The sequence below is a fragment of the Larimichthys crocea genome, chromosome XVIII (genome assembly GCF_000972845.2).
Source record: "Larimichthys crocea isolate SSNF chromosome XVIII, L_crocea_2.0, whole genome shotgun sequence".
Lineage (NCBI taxonomy): Eukaryota > Metazoa > Chordata > Actinopteri > Sciaenidae > Larimichthys > Larimichthys crocea.
In genome coordinates this window covers 21,183,621-21,201,637 of record NC_040028.1, presented here as the reverse complement: position 1 = coordinate 21,201,637, position 18,017 = coordinate 21,183,621, and the positions used below count along the sequence as shown (strand labels likewise).

Sequence of the window (18,017 nt, the reverse complement as noted above, 5' to 3'; positions counted from 1 at the left end):
CTCCCATTAGCTAGTTCCCGTTAGCCTCTGTTAGCTCCTGTTAGCCATTAGCAGGGGGTCTGCTGCTTCTCTTATGCTAACAGTAACATTAGCTCCTGTATTAGCCTTATTTTAGCTCAGACTACATCAGCAGAAGTTCTCTGTGGTTGCTGATGAGTTGTTTTAACCTTCAGGGAACCATCACGCTGATCCTGGCTACGGACATGGCTCGACACGGCGAGATCCTCGACTCCTTCAAGCAGAAAGTCGACAGTTTCGACTACACCGACGAGGAGCACGTCACCTGTGTAAGAACACCTTCACTTCCTGTTTGTAAAGATGAATCTTAAAGGTGCGCTGTGTCGGGTTGAGTGACATCTCGTGGTCTCTGTAGCTGAAGATGGTGCTCATCAAGTGCTGCGACATCTCCAACGAGGTGCGGCCCATGGAGGTGGCCGAGCCGTGGGTGGACTGCCTGCTGGAGGAGTACTTCATGCAGGTGAGTCCACCGAGACATGTTCATACATCAAATCATCCATATGTTATCAATCTGTGTTACTGATTATGTCTGCGGTTCTCAGAGCGACCGCGAGAAGTCCGAGGGACTTCCTGTGGCTCCGTTCATGGACAGAGAAAAGGTCACCAAGCCGACGGCTCAGATCGGCTTCATCAAGTTCGTCCTCATCCCGATGTTTGAGACGGTGATGAAGGTGAGCGTGAAGGACGGCGATGAAGGTCAAAGTACCAAGCTCAAAATATCTCCAACGTCACGTGAAGTCAAAAACGTGGACGCTTCTAAACTAGCTTGTTGTTCTGACGTTGATTTCAGCCCACAGAGTCTAGCTAACGTTATCCACCCATGACAGTGTTTTTGCTGCGTTAGCCGGGTAGCAATTAGTTTGTGTTAGCAGGCTAACGTTAGCCAGCTTAAACCAAAATATCACAATATTTATTTCTTGTCGTTTCTGTAACGTTAGCTTTCCTTTGTACACGGTGTTGGTCATTTGTTGACATTAGCTGACTGAAGTAAACCCACAGTGTCGCAATATATTTAACGTTAGCTTTAACGTTAGCTTTAACGTTAGCTTTAACAATATATATATTTTTTTAAACATATATTTATTGTTTTTTTATGTTAATACAACAACATCCAACAGTTAAAACATCCTAAAACATATGGCATAATGAAAATAATAATTAAAATATTAATAACACTGAAAAAGACAACAATAAATGAATAATTAAATAAATGTAGATAGCAAAAAAATAAATGAAATTGAAAATTAAACTGCACTAATTTGTCAACAAATCACTGTGCACTGATATTAGGTCACAACGTTCAACAACAACAAATTAGATATTTTCATTTTCATATTCTCCCGCTGCCTCGTCCACATCTCCATTCCTCAACAGTTTCAGAAATAACTTCCAAATGTTTTAAAATTCAGAAGCCTCTTTTAAACAATACAGGTAAATTTTTCAAGAGCCAAACTTGATGTTAAGTTATTTAACCAGTGGTTAAACGAGGGGCAACCAACATTCTTCCAACACAACGCAATAATGTTACGTTAGCTTTAACGTTAGCTCTAACGTTAGCTTTAACGTTGGGTCTCTGTAAATAATATTTCAAAGAGTACGGTCTAGACCTGCTCTGTGTTTAAAGTGTCACAGGATAGATTTGTTATGATATGACGCTATATAAATAAAATTTAAATTTAACGTTAGCTTTGACTTTGGACTCGTTTGTTACCGTTAGCTGACTCCACTTCCAAGCTAACGTTAGCGTGTGTTGCTCATGTGATGACGCATAAGTATCAGAAATCTGCTCAGTAACTTTGAGTTACAGTTACAGTTATATAAACTGTGTGTGTGTGTGTGTGTGTGTGTTAGCTGTTCCCACAGATCGAGGAGGCGATGGTTCAGCCGCTCAGAGAGTCGAGAGACCGATACGAGGAGCTCAAACAGATCGATGACGCCATGAACGAGGTTGGAGGATTTCTATGAGTGTGTGGATGAGTTGAGTTTGTCACGTAAACGCCGTGTAAACGTTGTGTAAACGCTGTGTAAACGTTGTGTAAATGTTGTATGAACATTGTGTTCAGGTGCAGAAGAAGAAAAGCGAGAACTTGACCATGGGAGGGAAGAAGAAGTAAAACGTTTTGAAAAGGTACGACGCAGCTGAACTTCCTGTCGTTTGCCGCCTTCACGCCAAACGTCTTTAAACGCCGTCTGTCTGTTTCCTGTTTGTCTCGGCAGCAGTGAGCGTAGAGACACGAGAGTGAAGTGACGTGAAGTAAGTTAAAGTCAGACACGTTGGTCCGTGACGGGCTCACCTCCTCGCCTCAGCCCGTCCAGGAGCAGAGGAGCGGCGGGATGTGTGATCTGGATCTCCGGTCCGGTTTGAGACGGCGTTACAAACGACTGATGGACTGAAAAGACGGACGATCCGAACGTCGACGTTTGTACAGCACAGACTGCTTCAGTCAGCAACATTTAGATACATCCTGTTTTTAATGTGATATGTGTTGTTTTTTACAGATTGTACAGATTTTTAGTGACCTTTGTTCTTTCCTATAAAAAAATAAAAGGATTACTTTAATTACTAAAACATCCCGTCTGCACCGCTACTTCTTCACGTTAGCGGATTCCATTTCTAAGCTAACGTTAGCCAGCTAAAGTTTTATTTTATATTTCACATTTTTGCAGTAACGTTAGCTTTGACTTAACGTTAGCTTTGACCTAACGTTAGCTTTGACTTAACGTTAGCTTTGACTTAACGTTAGCTTTGAGTTAACGTTAGCTTTGAGTTAACGTTAGCTTTGACTTAATGTTAGCTTTGACTTAACGTTAGCTTTGAGTTAACGTTAGTTTTGAGTTAACGTTAGCTTTGACTTTATGTTAGCTTTGAGTTAACGTTAGCTTTGAGTTAACGTTAGCTTTGACTTAATGTTAGCTTTGACCTAACGTTAGCTTTGACCTAACGTTAGCTTTGACTTAATGTTAGCTTTGACTTAATGTTAGCTTTGACCTAACGTTAGCTTTGATTTAAGACTCTGTTACAGCAGGTGCATATACTGATGTTACTCCACTTTTAAGCTAACGTGACCTAGTGGATTTCACAGAGGATTCGTGCTTCACATAGAAATCAGTCCAGTCTGGACTCAGTGTTGTAGACAGTTACTTGTTAACGTTAGCGGACTCCATTTGTACGCCAGCTAAAACCGCAACAAAACAATATATTTCACATCTTTTGTAGTAACGTTAGCTTTGACTTTGAACTTGTTGGACTTTAGCCCAAGTAATGTTGTTTTGTTTTGTATATTTTCAAATGTATTACCGTAATTTTCGGACTATAAGCAGCTACTTTTTTAATAACGTTAGCCAGCTAAAATTTTATTTTATATTTCACATTTTTTGCAGTAACATTAGCTTTGAGTTAACGTTAGCTTTGACCTAACATTAGCTTTGACTTAACGTTAGCTTTGACCTAACATTAGCTTTGACCTAACATTAGCTTTGACTTAACGTTAGCTTTGACTTTGAAGCCGCTACTTTTTCCACATGCTTTGAACCCTGCGGCCTATACAATGGTGCGGCTAATTTATAGATTTTTACTGGCCACCGGGGGGCGCTCTCTAGCAGTAAAAGTGAGACAGACATGTGGGCAACGATTATGCGGCGAAGAAGACACTAGTCCTCATGGAAAACGCATGATGCAGCTTTTAAGTTAAAGGCAATCGATCTGGCCGTCAAAGAAGGAAACAGAGCTACTGCACGTTATCTCGGCAAAAAAAAAGTGCCTTAAATTAAAAAAATCTTCCGTGTACCGTCTTTCTGTGTAAATTTCTTATGTTACAACATGAAAACCTGCGGTTTATATTCAAGTGTGAGTCCGAAAATTACGGTAATTTCTGTTTGTTGCTAATGCTAATTGAGGAGGCGGTCCTTAATCAGTCTGAAGCAGCTACACGATACAAGCTAACTAGCTAACTGTAGTTTTAATGGTTCAGATAAAAGATATCTGTCCCGTACACGTGACCACGAATGAGTTTCAGTTGATTTGATGGAGGAAACAGAAACGTGTTTATTTACAGTTTATTTAATAAAAATCATAAATCTGATCAAACATAAAAATCATTGAACTCAAAGTGTCGCTCGACTCGTTCGTCGTCGTTCACGATGTTTCGGACTTCTTGGCCTTCTTGCTGCCGTTAGCTTCCTGCGCCTTGGTCCTCTTCAGCTGCTGTTCCTCCAGCCTCTGCTGCTTCTTCTGCAGGTACGCCGCCACGTTGTCGTACGTCACCTTGTACAGGTGATCGAAGCGGCTGCTGCTCCTCGCCGAGGCTGAGGTGAGGTGAGGGGACATCAAAAGGGTTAGCGCTCTGTTCTCACACTATGTAACGCGATTATCGTCCTCCGTCAACATGCTTGAAGAGACGGCATGTGAGGTCATGTGAGGTCATGTGACACTGCAGGTGTGTGTGTGTGTGTGTGTGTGTGACTCACCTTCCAGTGTGTCCCAGTGAGGCCTGAAGGTTTCACAGACCCGGTTCAGTTCTGGACTCTCGGCGTCGGGCTGGAACACAAAACAAACACACATCATTCGCTGAGTGGTTACCACGGCAACCACAAGAGGACAGCGTCGCCAGGGCGCTTTTAATGAGTTCAACCTTTACACTCAGGAACGAGAATGAACCAGCGCTCACATCAGCATGCTGAACGGTTACCGAGCGTTCCTGCAACGCTGACAGAACGTTGGCTCCCATTAGCTAGCTCCCGTTAGCCACCATTAGCTCCCGTGACCCCCAGATTTTGGACTAGAACGATGACTTCTCAGCTAGCTCAGGTTAGCTTCCATTAGCTCTCATCACGTAGCTCCTGTTGGCTCCCATCAGGTACCGTTAGCTCTGTTAGCTAGCTCCCATTAGCTCCTGGTACCCTTTAGCCTTCAACTGAATCTGCAGATCCAGCTAACGAGAGCTAACAGGAGCTAACGAGAGTTAACAGGAGCTAACGAGAGGTAACAGGAGCTAACAAGAGTTAACAGGAGCTAACGAGAGTTAACAGGAGCTAACAGGAGCTAACGAGAGCTAACAGGAGCTAACGAGAGCTAACAGGAGCTAACGAGAGCTAACAGGAGCTAACGAGAGCTAACAGGAGCTAACGAGAGCTAACAGGAGCTAACGAGAGCTAACAGGAGCTAACGAGAGCTAACAGGAGCTAACGAGAGCTAACAGGAGCTAACGAGAGCTAACAGGAGCTAACGAGAGCTAACAGGAGCTAACGAGAGCTAACAGGAGCTAACGAGAGCTAACAGGAGCTAACGAGAGCTAACAAGGTGTCATATTTCTTAAAGGGACAGCGCAGGGAGCTTTAGTTCACTTCAAACTGATGATATGTTTGTTTTGGAACGTTCTGTGAACGCTGCAGAAACACTAGGTCACTGTTCAGTATGCTAAGGTTGTGTGAGTGTTAGTTCTTGGTTGGCTGATGGTTGTACCTCCCAGCGGTCTCGTCTGTGTGAGTAGACTCTGATTGGCTCGTCGTCACAGTCCATCAGCGCCCACAGCCGACCCGCGGGGTCAAAGGTCACGTCCAGGGGACAGTGTGGCAGCACGAGCCTGCTGTGTGGAAGCAGCTTGTCCTCGCTGTCCTCGTCCACGCTGAAGAACTGAAGCGTGGACACTCTGAGGACACACAGCAAACATCTGGGTTCATGACCTCCACCCGTCCAAAAATACATTCAAAGGTCACGACAGAAATAATCTTCAGCCAACAGACGAGTCACCGTCATGTGACGGTTAAAAACAGCAACAGATGAACCTGAGACTGACCACCAGAGGGCAGCACTGTCCACAGATTAAAACCTGGACGTAGTCTCCGTGACGTCCCCGCAGACTGTCTAAAACCTGGACGTAGTCTCCGTGACGTCCCCGCAGACTGTCTTAAACCTGGACGTAGTCTCCGTGACGTCCCCGCAGACTGTCTTAAACCTGGACGTAGTCTCCGTGACGTCCCCGCAGACTGTCTAAAACTGGACGTAGTCTCCGTGACGTCTTGTCTCTGCTGGTTCTCACCTTTCACACTGCACGGCTACGTGACGAGCGTCTGGCGAGCTGATGATTCTGCACACGGTGGGTTTCTGGAAGTCAAACAGAGACAGTCAGATTCGTCTTCGCGGTCTTACGTGAATCTTCTGACAGTCTTAGTCCATGAGCGGACAGACGAACTCTGCTGCCGTGTGTGAAGGGTTAAAGTGAGCAGCTGATGTTTCTATGAATAGAGAAGGTCAGACTCAGAGGACAGAGACGCTGGTCTGACATTTAAAGACTTTTTTATTATTTATGTTCAATTTTATCAGTGTGGGCTCAGTTTAACTCTTCACTGTCGTTATTATAACGTACACTACACCTCTGATTCATTCTGTGGAAATAAATTCACCTTCTGTGTGTCGGACTCCTCCAGCTCACAGCTCTGCAGCTTACGGCCCGACTCGTACTCCCACAGCTTCACAGTGCCGTCCTGACACACACACACACACACACACACACACACGGTTCAGTCAAAGGTCAGAGTTTTTAAAGGAAACAGCTGACCCGGTTCTGCCTCCGTGGACACGTACCCCTGATCCAGACAGCAGCCAGCGTGGACGACCGGACGGGACGAGCAGCGCGCTGACAAACCTGAGAGGAAACACACACACTCATGAACACACACACACGAACACACACACACGAACACTCACTCATGAACACACACACACACACGAACACTCACTCATGAACACACACACACTCATGAACACACACACACTCATGAACACACACACACACTCATGAACACACACTGACAGTCTGGTCTGAGGACGTTGGACAGTCTGAGGACGTTGGACAGTCTGAGGACGGTGGACAGTCTGAGGACGGTGGACAGTCTGAGGACGGTGGACTCACTGCTGGTGTCCCAGGCAGAAGGACTGGATGTTGTACGGAGATCTCAGGTGACTCACTCTGATCTTCTCGTCGCGGTCGGCCGTGATCACGTACCTGTCGTCAGGTGACATCGTCTGAGGGAGAACACAGAGAGACACCTTCAGAGTCGGTCGTCCCGTGTGGACCGATGGCGTGCGGTCGTGGTCGCGTCTCGTTGGCGTCCCTCACCACGGCCAGCAGCATGGACAGGTGACCCATCTTCAGCTCGCCCTCCGCCTGCGGCTCCGCCACCGAGAACGAGTAAACGTCTCCGGATTTGTCCGCCACCAGCAGCTCGTCCTCGGCCCGGCTGAACAGCAGAGAGGTGCACCTCCTCACCACACACCTGTCCAACACACACACACACAGCTGTTATCCACACACACACACACCTGTCTGCCCTGTGATTGGCCCGTTGGTCGTACCTGATGCTGATGCACCTCCACGCCGGCTCACACTCGAACAGGACCAGCCTCTTGTTGTCGTCCGTCAGAGCCACCAGCTTTCCAGACGGAGACGCAGCGAAAGCGAGGATTCTGTCACTTCCTGTTTCCTCTGAGGCGCCGCCATCACTGCGGACAGGTGACTCGTTAACGCTCCGTGTTTCCGTGACATCATCGGCTCACTTTACCTGTGTGTGTTTACCTGTTATCATCCTTCGTGCTCCTCGGCTTCTTCTCCGCCGTGCTGCAGTCGAACACGAACGGATCTCTGGAATAAAACACGGAGCGTTACTTGAACACACCTGCAGTGCACACACCTGCAGTGCACACACCTGCAGTGCACACACCTGTCCAGCTGGGGGCAGGTAACTATCACACCAGGACACAGCAGCCGGGTTTGGAAGCACGCCGCTCCAGAGACAGCGCGTCGTACGGTACAATGAACTCCTAACCACGATGGAAAACATCATGAGGAGATGAGGACAGACGTGAAGGAGAGGAGATGAGGACAGACGTGAAGGAGAGGACATGAGGACAGACGTGAAGGAGAGGACATGAGGACAGACGTGAAGGAGAGGACATGAGGACAGACGTGAAGGAGAGGAGATGAGGACAGACGTGAAGGAGAGGAGATGAGGACAGACGTGAAGGAGAGGAGATGAGGACAGACGTGAAGGAGAGGAGATGAGGACAGACGTGAAGGAGAGGAGATGAGGACAGACGTGAAGGAGAGGAGATGAGGACAGATGTGAAGGAGAGGACAGATGTGAAGGAGAGGAGATGAGGACAGATGTGAAGGAGAGGACAGATGTGAAGGAGAGGACATGAGGACAGATGTGAAGGAGAGGACAGATGTGAAGGAGAGGACATGAGGACAGATGTGAAGGAGAGGACAGATGTGAAGGAGAGGACATGAGGACAGATGTGAAGGAGAGGACAGATGTGAAGGAGAGGACAGATGTGAAGGAGAGGACAGATGTGAAGGAGAGGACATGAGGACAGATGTGAAGGAGAGGACAGATGTGAAGGAGAGGACATGAGGACAGATGTGAAGGAGAGGACAGATGTGAAGGAGAGGACATGAGGACAGATGTGAAGGAGAGGACAGATGTGAAGGAGAGGACATGAGGACAGATGTGAAGGAGAGGACAGATGTGAAGGAGAGGACATGAGGACAGATGTGAAGGAGAGGACAGATGTGAAGGAGAGGACATGAGGACAGATGTGAAGGAGAGGACAGATGTGAAGGAGAGGACATGAGGACAGATGTGAAGGAGAGGACAGATGTGAAGGAGAGGACATGAGGACAGATGTGAAGGAGAGGACAGATGTGAAGGAGAGGACATGAGGACAGATGTGAAGGAGAGGACAGATGTGAAGGAGAGGACAGATGTGAAGGAGAGGACAGATGTGAAGGAGAGGACAGACGTGAAGGAGAGGACATGAGGACAGATGTGAAGGACAGACAGAGCTAGCAGCTAGCAGAGCTAACTCAGTGACACGGCGCATGCGCACTTCACTGTACCGTAACCCGGTCACACCTGTTCCGTGCCGTGTCAGCTGCTCCCAGTTTGGAGCCGCACGTGAAGACGAACCAGGACCCACTGAAGCACACCGCCATGTTACCGCGTGCGTGTTACCTGTGCGTGAACCACGCGGAGAGCGGCTTTTTCTGTCGCGTACAAGTGACGTCACACATGAACTGTGGAAGGCCAACCGGATCAAAATAAACACCACGTGACGTCACATTAGACGAGCTCCTATTGGCCGATGGACGGGTCAAGTACGGAAGGCCAACCAGGACAAAAACACGACTTCGACAACACGTTGTTTAAATGTTGTTAAAAGGTTGATATGTTGTTTACTTGTTGTTAATAGGTTGATATGTTGTTTACATGTTGTTAATAGGTTAATAGGTTGTTTAAATGTTGTTATTAGGTTGATATGTTGTTTAAATGTTATTTAAATGTTGTTTAAATGTTGTTAATAGGTTGATATGTTGTTTACACGTCCATACTGGACAAAAGACCTCAAGACTGAGACCTCAGGACAGTGGGTTAAACCTGTCAGCCTGGTGGGGTTTCCTGATATTTAACATGTTTGAGGTCGAGTGGTGAAAAATAATAAAATATCTGACATGTTGGAATGTTGTCGTTATTTTAGCACATCATCAGGATGAACTATTCCAATACGCCCCCTGCTGGTCATAACTACGAGTAACAACAACATGCACAAACAGTTCACGTTGTTTTTCCAAATATTTAGTCAAATCTTCTGTATCCAGCCTCGTTGACACGCTGTCAGCACGTGAACATGAACTCTGTGTTGGTTTGATGAAGAGTCCTGAGGCGGTCAGGTCGTGTATTTTTGTCCTGGCTGGCCTTCCATACATCACACACAGGACACGCCCCCCTCGAGAAAGTACAGAATGTCCACAGAGAAGATGAAACATGGAAGATCTGAACATGAACAAAGGTTAAAGACTGAAAAACGAGTTTACAACCAGAAACATGCAACAAAGACTGACAGCAGAGTCAGGCACGTGACTGTGTTTGATTACAGACGATGAAAATTAAAAAATAAACAAGATAAACAAAATAAATAAAGATAAATCAGATCAAAAATGAAAAGATGCAGATGAGAGAGAGCTGATATAAACATATGTTACATGTTGATATTAAAGACAGACAGTGGACAGAGACAGTGTGGACAGAGACAGTGTGTCCTGAGGAAAGGGGCGGGGACGGTCACTTCACGTGTTACATAAAGGTTTGCACGGAGCTGCTGCTGTTCGACACTCTGCAACACAGAACAACTCACCTGAAGTACACACAGGTAACATCACAGCAATGCGTCTGATTCACTTTAAAGCTGTGTGTGTGTGTGTGTGTGTGTGTGTGTGTGTGTGTGTGTTCACCCTGAGCTCCTGTTTTAACGCACGGTGCTCCAGTGCGCGTGTGTCTGCGTGTTTTTGTCACTTTGTCGTCGTTGTGTTTTATTGTTTTGATTTCTTCTCGTGTGTGTGTGTGTGTGTGTGTGTGTGTGTGTGTGTGTGTGTGTGTGTGTTTTGATGCACAGCAGGGACACACACACACTGTGCAGAAACATGGCGGCTTCCCTGCTGAGGATAGGACGGCTGGGCTGTGTCAAGGTAAAGTCTGACTTCATCATACAGAGCTTTTATTTTGATCCATGCATTGAGACTCGTGGTTCTGGTTCTGGTTCTTGGACGCTGTGTCGTCTTCATGGCTGCAGCCAGTCAGAGTAATGTTCAGTATTTAAAGTGATGACATGTCTTTATTTGAATGATGGACAGAGTTATTTCAGGCTGTGCAGGCCTCGGAGCAGATCAGGCTCAAACCAGCTTCACAGGCTTCAGAGCAGTTGTTGATTTTCATATGAAGATAGATTCATATGTGCACGGCATGTTTGTGTCACTGAGGCTTCATTACACTGAAGAGGATCATGATTAGATAGTACAGAGGAGAGAGTTAAAGTCTGTTTGTTGATCTTTGGTGTGAACATGTTGAAACATTAAAAGAACCTGAAACTAAAGTGTCCGAACTGAAATCAAATGAAATCAACTGAGACGTCTACACAAACTTTATGTTATCATAAAAAACTGCACATTCCTAAACAATAAGAGCTCAACACACGGAGACTACGTCCAGGTTTTAGACAGTCTGCGGGGACGTCATGGAGACTACGTCCAGGTTTTAGACAGTCTCATAGTTTCATATGACACTGAGACCAAACAGGAAGTAGATCAAGTCCACCTGTCATTTAAAGAACCACCTGGGGCTCTGCTGCTCTCTGATTGGCTTATCAGCAGATTAAGGTGGTGGCTCTTAAACCCACTGCAGCGTCTTCAGGCGCTGTGACGCCTCCTGCTGCGAGGTCGGCTTAACGCCACCAGAGGTCCTCACAGTGAGCTTTAATGGACCTGCTGCAGCAACAAGGCTGTTCAGACAGTTCAGATCCAGACTGACACTCAGCTTCATCACCAGAAATATGATTCATAATAATCAGAAACGTCGAGTCGGTGCAAGTTCAAGACCAGAAAAATGTCAAGTTTGCATCGACCGTCCGCCTTAAATTAAGTTGAATCCACATTTCTGTTCATGTGACTTGACTTTGTGTGTTTGTCTGTATATAACGCCTCATTGTCTCTCTCAGTGTCTGCAGGCTGAGAGCTGGAGCACTCTGAGGCGAGCTCCTGCAGCCTTCAGCACAAAATCAGGAGGTTCGAAGAAGTCGTCCAAAAAGACGTCAGGTAGGTTCCAGAGTCGCTGCCGCTGATCCTGAATCAGCTGTTTACAGTCACATGATGAAAAATGTTCAGCTTACAAATGCAACAACACAAAAAGTCAAATCTGGAGCCTGAAGCTGACCCAGATGTTTCAGACTTGATGGTTCCTTCGTCCAAACATTGTTCTGAGATCTCTCCACAGGAGCTCTGGACTCTCGGTCCCTGCAGTCAAACATGCTGGAGCTCCACTGATGTTTTGCTGTTCAATGTAGGGACCAGTGTCAGAAAGCTTGAGCTCTGTCAGAGGTCAGCGACCCAAAGAATACTTCAAAAATCACCAACGATGGTAAACGGACTGTACTTGCACGGATGTCATTATCTCCAAACTGCTCGTCAGTTTTGGGAGCTAACCATTCACACACTGATGGTGCAGCCTTCAGTATCTTGCCCAAGGACACTTCAACATTCAGACTAGAGGAACGGGGGATCGAACTAACGATCATCTAATAAATGGACGACCCGCTTTACCTCCTGAACCACAAAGAGCTGGAGAGTTCTGAAGTGGCCAGAGGTCCAGATCTAAATCCCACAGAGCTCAGAGATCTCAGAACAGTGTTTGGGGAAGAAGGAACCAATCAGAGATCTGATCGAACTGTGTAACTGGATCAGAAAGATCTGGATCAGTCCCAAACTCTGTTATTCTGACGCAAACAAAAGAAATAAACTGAAAATACCAAAGTATTTGTAAGTGTAGCATGTTTTGGGAAGTAGTTCATGATGTGACAGAAATTCAGACTGTATGTGGAGGAACTGTGGTCCAAATGTCATCGATCTGCTCAGAGGACAAACATGATTCCAACATTCTGAATTTGACGTTCAGGGTCGTGTTTCCGACGCCGCTGACGAGTCTTTGCTGTAATCTTCAGAGTGTATGTAACGTCTCCTTTGTCGACAATCAGGACGAGCTAAAGATAAAATACTTTATTGATCCATGCCCGAAATTCACATTACAGCAGCTCACAGACGACAAGGTGGGGGAGGAAATAAACGGTCCCGGAACCTGAACCTGCGGTTGAAGCCATGGCTGATAAACCTATATTTGCATTTGGGCTTTTATCCAAATGGGAAACAATCAAGGTACAGTTCAACAAGGACGTGTTGGTGCAGCAATAAGTTCTACTCACGGAGAATCAAGGTCCAGCTGTAGAGGACAGATGTGTCATGTCCAGCTGTTGGTAGTGTTGTAGAGGAGGTCCTCTCTGAAGAGCTGGAGGTCTTCAGGAGGTTGGTGAAGGTAGAGAGGGACGCCCCTGATCTGTAGGAACTGGTAGGACGTTCCACCAACGGGGACAACAGACAGAAAAGTTTGGATTGTCCTGAGCCAGGAGGAGGTAACATCTGTCTGTATGAGGACGTCCAAGAACCGGAGACTGCTTTGTAGTCAGTGTTAGAGATCTGACTTTAACGTGGCTGCTACAGGTCGACTGAGGAGCTCAGGTAACGTGAGCTTTTGGGTTGATTGAAGACCAGGCAGATCATCTGAAGGGGTTGGGAGGCTTGTCAGGACGTTAGAGATGAACACACCTTGTATCAGGGGCTGGCTAGCACGTTGAGTCAGGTAAGGCCTCATTTTTGTGACGTTGTGACCTATGTGAGTAGTACTAACATGTCCTCGTCACACTGTGTCCTCGTCACACTGTGTCCTCGTCACACTGTGTCCTCGTTGGTTCCCACATCCCACGGTGTCATGCTAAAAACACAACATGGCAGCAGCAGCTGTCGGTCATGGCTGCAGGCTCAGAGCAGTTGTGTCAATAAAAAACCTTTTTAACCTGTTGATACCAGAACCAGCTGCTCCGGGTACGACGTGATGTTTGCACCACAGTTCTTCATCTTCACTTTTGATTTTCCCTCCACAGGGTCAGCTGCAGTTCATTTTAATGATCATGCTTATTTCAGTATAAAGCTGCTATGTTCCAGGTTACAGTTGTTTGTTTTTGATAATTTGCTGCAACCCTCTGGCTAACTCATAGGCCTTGTACTTCCCTGTAAACCTGTACGTGTTCCAGGGTATTTTGGGGTTTTCTCTGTAAAATGTTGCAGTTTCTAGTCATTCAACCATTTACACAATGTTTTTTTTTTTTTTTAAAGCAAACAAATAATGCGTTTTGTCTGCTTACCCTCCTCCGTCCTAGACAAAGACCAGCCTAAAACGTACTTCGATTTAGAGAAACTTGTCCAGCACAAAACGTATGACCTTCCCAAGAAAGAAGTCTCACCTCTAGCAGCTGCTGCTGCAGCAGAGGCTGCCGCTAAACCAAGCGCTGCACCCGAGGCCGTGGTAGAAGCTGCCGCCCCGGTGGTAGAAGCCACTCCGGCTGCTGAAGCCGCACCGGTTGTTGAGGCCGTTGCCGAAGCCGCGCCGGTTGTTGAGGCCGTTGCCGAAGCCGTTGCCGAAGCCGCACCGGTTGTTGAGGCCACTGCACCTATTGTTGAGGCCGTTGCCGAAGCCTCACCTGTGGTTGAAGCCGCTGCACCGGTTGTTGAGGCCGTTGCCGAAGCCGCACCTGTGGTTGAGGCCGCTGCAGAAGAGGTATCTCCAGTTGAAGCCACACCTGCAGTTGAAGCCGTTGCCGAAGCCGCACCTGTTGTTGAGGCTGTTGCCGAAGCCGCACCTGTTGTTGAGGCTGTTGCCGAAGAGGTACCTCCGGTTGAAGCCACACCTGCAGTTGAAGCTGTTGCAGAAGCTGCACCTGTAATTGAAGCCGTCGCCGAAGTGATTGCCGAAGCCGCACCTGTGGTTGAAGCCGTTGCCGAAGTGGTTGGCGAAGCTGCTCCTGTGGTTGAAGTTGTCGCTAAAGCTGCAGCATCTATAGCCGAGGCCACTGTCCCAGTTGCTGAGGCTGCTTCAGCAGAACCTGTTGTTGAGGCGGCTGCAGAAGCTGCACCAGTTGTAGAAGAGGCACCAGCTGAAGCCCCAGTAGAAGCAGCCCCAGAGCCTGTAGTCGATGTTTCTGCCCCCGTCGAGAGCGCCGAGGAGCTGGTGGATCCCGCTCCGGTCGTAGCTGAAGCTGCAGGAGAGGAGCTGCAGGCGCCAACTGAACCAGTTGAACCGACTGAGGGTACACACCACAACCTCTACCACCCCCTCCCCCACAATCCTTCTTTCTCCTCTGTGGACCTGCAGTCTACCAGCTGTCATTTCATCACCATTGAACACAGTTTGTGATGAGTGTAAAGATAAACTGTAACGATACTCGACATCACAAACACACATTTGTTTCTTTTGTTCTAGACTTTGTAGACTGGCTGATTTTTAGTCCATCACCCTCAAACTCTCTCTCCTCTTCTTCATGTGACTAACGTGTTTGTGCTACTTCAGCCATCTTTTCTTCCACGTCACGCTTGTCTTAACTGCACGCATTTCATTCTTCACTTCCAGGGCCGGCCCTCGAGTGCAGGCAACAAACAAAACAAAGACGTGAGATAGTTGGTTAAAGACAGAAAGTTTGTTTAAGAAAGTCAGCAGCAACTCAACAGTCTCCTGCCTTCCAAGTACGTAGAAGTAGCGTTGCAGAGAAGCTACGGTTACAGCCACAAAGCTTCCTTTTAGATATGTTTTATTCACTTTCTGCCAATAGACCACCCTAAAAGTTACACTGGACCTTTAACGCTGTACAAAGTAGACTGTTTACGCCAGTGGCCGGCCCTGTTCACTTCTTACTGACGTCCGCCTGAAACTGCATCATTTCTTTTGTTTTCTAGACTTTCTTCTCTGCATCTGTGTCGCTCTAAACTGTTCTTCAAACCTTTTCATACTTCCTTAGATGTTTTCTTTGGTTTTAAAGATTCACACTTTGTCCTTAAGATGTTCCAACGTGGTAGAAAATAACTGAGCACTGCCCGTCTCCCATGTTATGTTTATGAACTGTTCTTCTTGGTTTGTACTGTTAAAGATAACGTTAAAGGTTTGTTTCCTGGTGAAGGAGAACTTAAAGTTCATCATGGTTTTGTTTTCTACCTCAAACTTCTCTCCTTCCTCCCTTCCTCCCTCACACTTACCTCAGAGTCTTGTGCATGGTAAAATCTGATTGCTGTTAACAGACAAAGTCTAAGTTTAAACTTTCCTTCCCTTCTTTCCTTCGTGACATTGCACCCCTGGTTGCTGCGAGTTGAAGTTTCTTTGGACTTGACCGTTAAACCTGCGATCTTACAGCAGATCTGTAAAGTCTAGCATGACCGCTCACAGCAACCTTTTTAACCTTTCTCACGTTCTTTCCTGTCCGACCTGATCTGTAGCCGGTGGTGGACAGCCGCCACTCCCAGGTGCTGTTTGTGCATGAGAGTTATGTTTATTTTATATATTTGTTGGAGCCTAATGGACAGATGACGCATGATCCTGGTTAATGAGTTCATTTCAGAGAAGAGAAATTAATTTATTCTTTCTAATCTCAGCTCCGATGGACCCGATTCAGAAGCTCTTCTTGGACTCCATACGCACGTACTCCACGAAAAGCCAGTAAGTCTCACTTCAGGATTAAAAGGGAGAGTTAACACACAGTTAAACTTTAGTCTGGACCTGAACTTACGGTAGGTCCTGTGGAACGAGGCAGAGGAGTTGGTGCATTTGTTGGGGACTGTTTCCAGTGTTTGCTGCTTTAGGACGGTGTAAAGTCCTGAAACCTGTAAATTCCATATTTGCTTTGTTTGTTCTGACAAAACTATCAATCAATAACCTGCTGATGGTTGATCTTCGTCCTGCCGTAGGGTTACAGGAGGGCTGGTGGACGCAGGTTCAGAGTATGAGAAGGCCTTAGCAGAGGAGATCTCAAAGCTTCAGAGACTCTACGGTGGTGGAGACCTCACATCTTTCCCAGAGTTCAAATTCACAGGTGAGTGGAGATGATCGGGTTTAATATTCAGGATAACGACCTCCAGTGTGATATATCTTTAATATTAGCAAGTGTCTTTTTTAATAATCTTTGTTTTGTTGTTTTCAGAGCCGAAGTTTGACGAAGTCTCCCCGAAGTGAAACCTCAGCACTTTACAACTTTTCTACTGTCGCCTTCTTCCTGTTCTCCATCTTTTCCTCCGACAGTCTGCTTCAGCGTCAGACTTTTACAGCGAGCCTTTCTTTGCCTCCAGCTTCATGTGTGAGAATCGAGTCTGTGAACTTAGAGCTGTGAAATATTAAGCTTTGTGTAGATCGAGCTGAATATGTGGGAAACAATAAAGTTCATATTTGTCGTCTCTTTTTGTTGAATCAGTTTCTAGTCATGATCGATGCCCAGCTGACGTTCTCTGATTACGTCGTCTCGGTTTATAACATAGTCAGTATTTTCATTTGAAGATGGTGGAATATCATTAAATACACGACTGTTTTCACTCTGTACTGAACCTTTATAACTTTAAAAACTCAGTTTAAAGCGTCTGACTGTTAAACAATGAGCCTGTTGTATAAGAACGATCACACTCGCGATCGCGTTGTTACACTGAATATCGGCACTGTTAGGAAGTAAATCACACCTGTGCTGATATTCAGTGTAACAGCACGACCGCGAGTGTGACGGCAGTAAACGTGTTCATCTTTGTTACGCCGTCATTCTCTCTCGACTCGAATCGAATCACTCCGTCCTGACTAACTGCTGTATAATCAGGTTCAGTTCCCGCCACTTTCCTGTCTGTCTAAATCAACACTGAGACCTTTAACGTGCCAATAGGTGGCGCTCTAAACACACCTGCATCACCTGATTGATTGATTGAAGTGTTTATTTCGAATATGCAAACAAAAATAAAGTAAAGCAAAACGTTAGACATAGAAATACATATACGAAAAGGAGTGAGAAGAAGAATAACTTATAAACTCTGTAAATGAATGACAGTACCAGTCTTCCTTGCAACTTGTTTAGATATACCTGATACTTACAGATAAATAAAATATATTCCTGACTTTGTATTACAAAAAAAACAAAAAAATCTAAATAAAATCTACATATACACTTAATACAACACACAAACACACACACACACACACACACACACACACACATGCACGAAGAGAAACAATGAACCAACAAAACAAAGGAGACAATAGAACTTAGTAAAATAGTAAATAGTGTCTTTGTGCCTCATTTTAAACAGTTTCATGTTCGGACATTGCTTCAGCTCCAACCTGTTCCATGGTCTCACCCACTAACTGAAACACAGAAACCTTCCTCTTTGTCCAAATTAAAGTTTGTTTTTCTCCTTAAATTAAAACTCCCCTCATGCATGATGAATCATTTCTGTATATTTATTGGTAAAAGGTTATTTTTCACTTTAAACATTATTTGAGCCGTTTGATACTCCACGCTGTCTGTAAACTTTAGTAACCTGGAC

At 46.0% G+C, this 18,017-nt stretch overlaps 3 protein-coding genes across 9 annotated transcripts in view; 2 read left to right on the top strand and 1 right to left on the bottom strand.

Moving 5' to 3' along the window:
• pde9aa (phosphodiesterase 9aa) overlaps positions 1–2,587 on the top strand; it is a 37,245-nt gene extending 34,658 nt beyond the window's left edge. The window contains 6 exon segments of the mRNA XM_027290708.1: positions 174–287; positions 374–478; positions 561–689; positions 1,870–1,965; positions 2,082–2,146; positions 2,236–2,587. Coding sequence (XP_027146509.1) covers positions 174–287; positions 374–478; positions 561–689; positions 1,870–1,965; positions 2,082–2,132 — 495 coding nt within the window. The 3' untranslated portion in view covers positions 2,133–2,146; positions 2,236–2,587.
• A 1,471-nt stretch (positions 2,588–4,058) lies between these two features.
• wdr4 (WD repeat domain 4) lies at positions 4,059–9,103 on the bottom strand. Its single transcript, XM_027290705.1, has 11 exons — positions 8,932–9,103; positions 7,593–7,658; positions 7,373–7,519; positions 7,137–7,293; positions 6,930–7,042; positions 6,602–6,662; positions 6,421–6,501; positions 6,057–6,121; positions 5,480–5,666; positions 4,486–4,555; positions 4,059–4,323 (listed from the first exon to the last, which is right to left on the bottom strand). The coding sequence occupies exons 1-11, from the start codon at positions 9,009–9,011 to the stop codon at positions 4,154–4,156; spliced, it is 1,197 nt and encodes a 398-aa protein (XP_027146506.1). The 5' UTR covers positions 9,012–9,103; the 3' UTR covers positions 4,059–4,153.
• Positions 9,104–9,812: 709 nt separating this feature from the next.
• Positions 9,813–16,890, top strand: LOC104934945 (calphotin). 7 transcript variants are annotated; one of them, XM_027290703.1, is made up of 9 exons: positions 9,813–10,225; positions 10,469–10,541; positions 11,567–11,663; positions 13,835–14,115; positions 14,188–14,223; positions 14,281–14,761; positions 16,095–16,158; positions 16,407–16,531; positions 16,640–16,890. In XM_027290703.1, the coding sequence occupies exons 2-9, from the start codon at positions 10,497–10,499 to the stop codon at positions 16,669–16,671; spliced, it is 1,161 nt and encodes a 386-aa protein (XP_027146504.1). In that variant the 5' UTR covers positions 9,813–10,225; positions 10,469–10,496; the 3' UTR covers positions 16,672–16,890. The 7 variants fall into 7 exon arrangements, with proteins under 7 accessions (XP_027146504.1, XP_027146502.1, XP_027146501.1 ...); XM_027290704.1 differs by having other exon boundaries at positions 9,814–10,225; positions 13,835–14,223; positions 14,281–14,329; positions 14,420–14,761; XM_027290701.1 differs by having other exon boundaries at positions 14,188–14,761.
• Positions 16,891–18,017: the final 1,127 nt, after the last annotated feature.